This window comes from Pteropus alecto, unplaced genomic scaffold, assembly GCF_000325575.1.
Source record: "Pteropus alecto unplaced genomic scaffold, ASM32557v1 scaffold11, whole genome shotgun sequence".
Classification (NCBI taxonomy): Eukaryota; Metazoa; Chordata; class Mammalia; order Chiroptera; family Pteropodidae; genus Pteropus; species Pteropus alecto.
In genome coordinates this window covers 10286115-10294419 of record NW_006431956.1, presented here as the reverse complement: position 1 = coordinate 10294419, position 8305 = coordinate 10286115, and the positions used below count along the sequence as shown (strand labels likewise).

Sequence of the window (8305 nt, the reverse complement as noted above, 5' to 3'; positions counted from 1 at the left end):
GGATCACTGGAACAGAAACTGTCAATGGTGACTTGTGTTCCTTTCTGTATTCTCTGTTCTCTGCTGCTCAGGTCATGGTAATTCTCCCTACATGCAGAAGAGGAAGCGATTTGGAAGAATCTCTAGCCGTTGAAATCAGACAAACTTAGGTGAAAAATCTCATTCCTGCCCTCAACTGTGTGTATTCTCCTCCAGGTCACTTATACTCCTTAAGTTTAATTTCTCACATCTGTAAAATAGAAATTGTATGCTCTTCGTTTCGAGGTTAGTGGATTCGACGAGCAGTGTAATAACAGTGGTGAATATCATAGTCCAAACAAGCAGGTATCATATTCTGTCACTTTACAGCGAAGGAAGCCTCTGGCAGGTTACCTTCTACTCAGGTTGCTCCATGAAATTGAGATAACGAAAGTATCGATCCTATTCAACACTCAACATCTATTCACCAGTGATGGGCCAGGCACTATTCTAGACTCTTAAAAGGTTAGAGGATTCTATGAGATGACGCACATGAGTGGTAGATGCTATTAATGTGCCTAATTATAAGCTCCCTCTCCTACCCTTGCTGAGCTCTCTGTCAGTGGAGAACACTTCCTTGCCCCGTCGTTAGGCTTGAGTGCCTGACTTGCTCTGACCAGTGGGCATGAGCAGACATGATGCGTACCATGTCCCGGTAGAAGTTCTAAGTGTGCTTTCTTTTTCTCTTCCTCTGACAACAACAGAATGTGTCAGATAGGGACGTGGTCATTCATCCTTGGTCCCAGATACTCAGGACGTATGGAATAGAGATACATAACTTGGAGCTACAGAAAATGATACAGAGCTATGAAAAAAAAAAAAACAAAAAAACGTATTTTTGCTGTTACTCTCCTGTACTAACCAACACCTAAGGACAAGAAAGAAGTGTGGTTGTAAGCCACTGGGATTTGGCTTTTGAGAACAACGGACTGGCACAAAACATAGTATCTTGCATTTAGAAGTATTATATATTTTAGTAATAATAACTAAAATATGTAATGAAAGTATATAAGGCACTTAAAAAGATATAGACATTTCTCCATCTATCCAACAAATATTTATTGAGAACTACCATGTGCCAGATACAATTTAAGCCGCTAGAAATAAAGCAATGAGCAGGTAAAATTTATGCTCTCAGCTAATGTTATTGTGGGGGGAAAACAGAAATTTAACTATAAGGGAGATAAGTGTTGTAAAGAAAAATAACACAGAGAAAAAAGATTTAAAAATATAAGGAAGAGACTGTGTGTCTGTATGTCAGTGTGTCTATGTGTCTGTGAGTATGTAGTATTCAGAGAAAGCTTCATTAAGGGAGAAACTTTTGAGAAGAGATCAGAACAAAGTAAAGGAGGGACTCAAGTGACTATCTGGAGAAAGTACATTCCAGGAAGAGAGAAAAGCAGGTGCAAAAGCCCTGAGGCACAGATGGGCTGGGGTGGCCAAGAATGAGTTCAGAGGCCCTGTTTGGAGCTCAGAGGCACACTGGTGGAAGGCGAAGTCCTACAGAGGTCTGAGGGAGCCAGTCATTTATTCCTCGATAGCTACTGGAAGAAGTTTGGCACTGGCTCTAGATGAGATAGGATGTCACAGGAAGTCTCTAATGATAGGGTGACATGATCTTATCTAAGTTTGAAAAGGATCGTTCTGGCTGCTGTTTTGAGAAAAGATTACATGGTTCAAGGGTAAAAGCAGAGAGTCCACTTAAAAAGCAATTATAATCATCTATTCAGAGACAATGGCTGCTTGCACCAAGAACAAGAAGTAGTGGATTCTGCATGTATCTGAAGTCAGTGGCTGACCAGATTTGTTAATGAAGAATAAGCAATTAGAAATAAATAGCAATTTACTGAAATAGGGAGGCACAGGGGAATGACAGAATTTACTTTTAGATATTGAGAGTTAGAGTAAACTGTTCGATTCTGGTTCCCTTCTTGCTGGTCTTCCAGAGAGGGGTTTGGCTTTCTGTAGAGCTCCATGGAAACCACTACACAGTGAGGTTAGGGGAAGCAGTCCTGCCAGAATGATGAGGGGGAGGACCAGAGCTGGGTCACAGTGCCACAAGGGAAAAAGGGGAATCGGGCCCTCTGATTACATCTGGGGAGGCGGCTGGTGCTCTTCTGGTCGGTAAAGCTACGGTGATGGAGCAGGGCTGAGGTTAAACTTTCACACAGGAGAATGTGTTCTATGCGGATAATGGCCACTGATTTTTAAATGCCCCGTCTGCGATTACTCCAGGAAGAAGACTTTGCTCCCCCTTATCATGCAATTTAAGAGTCTCCAGTCTCAGTGCCAGAATCATCCTCTAAGAGATTGTTATCCAGTTCTTCTAGATCACTACACACAGCCTGGAATGAGTGGCCACTGGGGAGTAGCTGTTTTGGCTACTTTCCCAATTATCTTTGAGATTCCTGTTAGACATCTAAGTTGAGCTGTTGAGTAAGTGGTTAGTATATTAGTCTGCAGCTCAGGGGAAAGGTTGAGGATAGAAATATGTATCTGGGAAAGATGTACGACTTCTTTACTGGAAAGTCCATAACGTGGAGTAGAAATGCCTGATGACCTTAGGCATGTATAAAGTGTAGCCTGAGAATTGAACACCACGGAAGGTAACTGAGAGGTTAATAATGTCTCCCAAACGATGTTATTACCAGGCAAACAATTTGGTTATTATAACCCCTCAAAAATAACAGAATTACAGTTTAACTTCAGACATGATTTCCTAATATTTGGCTTGTGAGGAGACATGAACACTACGAAACCAAACTGCTTTACTATCTTTGCAAAGATATTAAGGGTAGTTACGAGCAAAGATTCACAATAATCTCTTCCAGGCGCAATATATTTGAGAGAATGGATATAAGAGTATTTTGGAATATTTGTTGAAATGAAATATTGATTTCCTTGGTAGTTTTTAAAAGTAAACAGTTTTGAAAATACTTATATATTACAATATTTTTTTCTTACCAGGATAGAGAATACAGTCCGTAAATGATAAATCATCAACTACGTCTCCTGTGAAGCCATCTCCCATTGATGTCTCCACCAAAATCTAAAAAAAATAGAAAACAAATTTTTGTCATTATAAAGAAAACTGTTTTATGGAATCTCACAGCTGAAAAGGAATTCAGAATGTACATAAAGAGAACTCTCTTCTGAACCACTAAAAAACACCCTACAATTATCTTCATAATGTAGGCATTTGGTCTCTGTCTAAAAATTCTGGCCACCGGAAGCCCCATACTACATTAGGTCTATGAAACCCAATTCTCTTCCTGGTGAGTTTTGATTTTCTGAAATTTCATTCTATCAGATTTTTATCTACTTTTAGCTTTCAACCATTAACTCTAGACTTGCCTTGTTTTTTTTTTTTTCTGATCCTTAAAGTATTTAAAGACAAATTATTGTCTCCTTTTCCCACCTTTGGCCCAGTAGTTCATCTGTTTCCAAGGTTAAATCTCTTCATCCTTCAAGAAATCCAATTTGCTGCCAGAGGTACTTGCTAGAATGTACATATCAAAGAGCTTTAAAAGTTTTCTCACACCAAACTTATTCTGTAACACATTATAAAACTGGCTAATCGTGATTAGATCTCCTTCGAGACCACATTAATCACAGTGAACTCATATGACATCTCTGCTGTCACGGGAGCTGCGATTCCACCAAAACGCCAGGAAAATATGAAATACTGACAAACCACTAGAGTATATGGCAGATTGTTATTAGGGATGAGATTTACTATAATAGAATTAATCATGATGAATTATTTTAATACTTATGCAAATTTGTTGCATACTTACTGGGAATCCTGCTATAATTTAATAATAAACTTCGAGCAAATTCAAATTTAAAAAACATGCTCTTTTTCCACTATTATAGGAGTACATGAAATTCTGTTTCATTTTGCCTCACAAATGATGTGTGTGGCAGTTGAAATTTTATTTCATTTTTTAAATTCTATCCTCCATTAAAAGTTGTCTCATACATTATTTATTGATGTCCTAGTTAAAAGAGAGAAAGTTTTAAAGGTCAAATCACTGACCTCAAACCTCGTGTCATCTTCCCCCGACTTTCCAGTCTTTCTTGAGAACTACCAGAATTTTCTCCCTGATGTGTCATTAAGGAAATTAATCAACTTGGGAAAGGTTTATGCATCTAACCAGAGCAAATATAGTTGGCCTAATATTGCCTGAGGAGCATTTAATGGTGTGATCCAGGAAGTGTCTTGCTGCTTTATAATGGATTGCTCCAAATATAAAATATGCCTTTCTTTCATCACCAGCATGACTGATAGAAATATTATAGACAGAAAACAAAAATGCAGGAAGAATACTCCATACAAAATCAAATAAGTGTTCTAATAAACAAAAAGAACTTAGTAAACATACTGTAAGAAAATATCGTTTTTATAGGAAAAAAAGACTGCGGTTGGCCGAACAATAGCAAAAAGTCATGAAAAAAATATTTAATAATAAATTGCTTGGATCATTATGTGTCTATCCCACTGCAACATAGAATATGCTCATAGAAGGCTCAAAACATGCAGAAAAAAGGAAAAACTAAGATATATAAAAATAAGCACTATTGAGTTGGATATACCGCTCATGATTATCTTAGTTTATTAATGAGAAGAGATAGAAAATTGATATCATAATTCCAAAGTTTGTGGAAAGCCCAGTTGTTGTACCTATAAATATCTGTAAGATAATTTCAGGATATATACAAAGATCTAGCTCCACTAGAGTGTATGGGCTCAACTGTTGCAAAGTATTCCTTTTGTTAAGGAATTGATTGATTTATGACAATTAAATATTTCTTAATTTGTGGACCACACCAGGTAAACAGCCTATCTGAGTGAATGCTTTCTGCACAGGCTTGTTTGTATTGAAGTTTACTTCATATTACATAAGCTTTTTGATATTGCATTCAATGCCCATGAAAGACACTGAAATAGTCCCAGGCAGAGGACCATTGGGTCTTTTTCTAAGACATAATTTAATCATAATTTTTACCAAAATATCTTCAACTTCCTAATCCTCTAATGTTAGCACTATTGAGAAATAATGAACAATAGTTTCAAGTTGAGGTACTAAAAATGTCCATTTGTATATATAATTGCAGTCTCAGCCTCTTTTAAATATTAAGTCAGTTGTTTTTAAAAAGCTTACTTGATAACAAATCACATTTTGAGAAAATATGAATGTTGAGGTTTAATTCTACTTTTGTCCTATATTTAATTTAGTCTATAAAAAAGTTTTGCAAAGTATCCTAAGAAACTAGTCCTAAGACAATAAAAAGAGTACACTCAGGTGACTCTATTCTGGAAAATTTACTTTCAATTCTGATGTTTTTCCCAGAATAAATGGAAGGATATTCAAATAAAAACATTATTGTATGGAAAGCCGTACTGCCATTCTGGAAATTAAAGGTGGCAAATTTTACTCCTAAATACCTTTAATACTTTACTAAAAGACTTTAAGAGCAACTGAAAATTCCAGTTTGGCCTAAATGACCTGCATTATTTGTAAAAGCCAATTCTATTAACACTGGAACTATCGTTGGCTTGGAAATTGTATAAAGCAATCCAGCTCTTCTAAGTTGTACTTTTCATGGGCTGCTGCATGCTCCAAATAAATATGGAATGGCCTTGTCAACTACATGGAACCTTTTAGTTCTACTAAACTAAAGACAAATATTAATAAGGCTCTGGAGACTCACCTGCACATTCTCTACATTTAAGAAACTCTGAAGTCTTGTCAAAAGTTTTCAAATGATATGGAAACTATTGTCATCATATATACATAAGATAAAATCTAATCATAATTTTTACCTAACTATATTTAATTTTCTAATCTATATGTATGTGCGTATATGTAAATATGTTTCATAGGCTCTCTTAGCTCATAAAAAATGGACAATTCAAACTGCCATCCATGTCAGCCATCATGCATTTAGAAAATAATACAAAATCCTAGCATAACATATCAATTTTTTAAAAAGCACTTCTTCAGAAAGATGAAAAACAAAGGATTATATAAAATTTATAAAAGCACATATCTTTTGTGGAGCAACTAGAACTCCAATGCATTGCTGATGAGAATCCAAAATGGTACAGCCACCTTGGAAAATCAGTTGGCAATCTCTTATAAAATTACACACATACTTTTATATGATGTGGCAATCACATATGTAGGTATTATTTTTACTTGAGAAATAAAAGACATGCCTAAACAAAAACCTGTTCACAAAAACCTGTTTACAGAAGCTTTATTTTTGATTTCCAAAAGTTGGAAACAATCCAAATATCCCTCAACTGGTAAACAGTAAGCAAACTGTGGTAGATCTATACAATGGAATAGCACTCGGCAATGAAAAAGGAACAAACTAATGATATATGCAACAACTTCTGTAAATCTCAAAAAGCATTATACTAAATGAAAGAAGCTGGACTAAAAAAGGCTATATACTTTACCAACCTGTCTATATGACATTCTAGAAAAGGCAGAATTAGAGAGATGGTAAAAGTGCTGCCAGGAGAGGGGCTCCAGGGATTGACTACATAAGAGGAATGGAGAATGTGAGAGGATGATGAAAATATTTTCTGTCTTGGTTGTGTCAGTGGTTATGTAACTGTACACATTTGTTGACATTCATAGAGATTCTCACCTAAACAGGATGAATTTTAATTATATAAACTGTACCTCTATAAACAAATAAAAACATTTATTCTATACTTACTGCTATAAGTCATCAATACTCAATTATCGCTTTCACTTTTTTCCTAAATTGCTAATTTAATGCATGGTATTTGATAATTAGCATACAGTAATCTCAAGTATCTCAATCTATTTTTCAATTCAGCTATGAAAAATCTTCTCTTGCTATCTATTAATAATTTTCTTTTAAATATTAAGTCGGCCATTTTTTAAAAGCCTACTTGATAACAAATCACATCTTGAGAAAATATGTATGTTGAAGTTTAATTCTACTTTTGTCCTATATTTAATTTAGTCTACGAAAAAGCTTTGCAAAGTATCCTAAGAAACTAGTCCTAAGAAAATAATCACAAAAAAAGAGCATACATATTTTCCCTTATACTTTCCAATGGTGTCCACTCACTTTTATTTGGTAGTCCCGTAATTAAAAATGCAGAAACAATGAAAATGAAAGACATTTTAAAAACTCTCTGTAGCCTGTTCTTACAACTGACTAAAAGCTGAAGGAGACAAGCTCCTATAAAGACATTAACACAACTATCCAATATTTTACTATATAACCTGTAACTTGAGCTCCTAGAAAGTCAGCTTAGAATCTCTATCTTTCTAGGCTAATACTTAGGAAAATGTTTTCTAGATTTATCATGAAAAGGTTTTTAAGCATCTTTGGAATTTTTTAATACAATCCTGAGACCAATCTTCATGAAATAAAACTCTGATTTTTTTCTGACAAATTTTGTTTCTAATTCTGTCTCTGGCCATATCATACACACAACAAAGTATAGAATAATTAGAGTCTTCAATTATTATACTATATAGATGAATACCTTTTATCAGTAAACATGAGCTATAAGGACTGTATCTAAATTGTACATACATTGAGCAGAAAAATGGATAATAAAAATAAAACTGTGGTACAAGTAGACACGAAATAAAATCCTGGGATAGATAAATAGATCAAGTATAAAAGGATTGATTACTTAAGAGAAAAAATGATCTGATATCTACCTCACCTGAGTTCTTAATTGGAGAAAAAATCATGGCAAAATTTTTATTTATTTATTTTTCATTATACTGTATTTCTTCTCAGCTAGTGTATGGCTTGTTAAAAATTTCTGATTTCTCAACGAGTGCCTACGTTGTCATTGTGCCAAGTGTTTCCATGGTTACCAAGGAGAAAAAAATTGTCTCTGTCCTTGAGTATCTCACTACCTAAGCCAGAAAAAAAACTAAGTGGTAACAACGTGGCTGCCAGGCGTTTAGTCTAACCCAAACAGTGTTCTCAAAGCAAGCAGGTAGCTAACATTTTAAAAGTGGGATATTTCTCAAAAAGATACTGTTTTATGGAGTCCCTGTGACTCTTTATTATATACCACAAACTAAGTTAGCCTGCTCCATTTCATAGATACATACTGACAGAAGACGTCAGATTTTTTATTTAGAGAGATAGCAAAACACATCTGCCAGAGAAATATCTGGCACTGGTTCTCTGATTTCCATAGGGTGTGTGCTGGGTTGAAATACAGAAGAGGAACATGAACATTAGGGAAGTCTAGGGGAGAGGAGGAGGGAAG

At 35.2% G+C, this 8305-nt stretch overlaps 1 protein-coding gene across 1 annotated transcript in view; it reads right to left on the bottom strand.

The window, feature by feature from the left end:
• MALRD1 (MAM and LDL receptor class A domain containing 1) overlaps window positions 1-8305 on the bottom strand; it is a 533295-nt gene that overhangs the window by 346615 nt on the left and 178375 nt on the right. Inside the window, 1 exon segment of the mRNA XM_025043397.1 lies at window positions 2983-3067. Within this exon segment, the coding sequence (XP_024899165.1) occupies window positions 2983-3067 (85 nt within the window).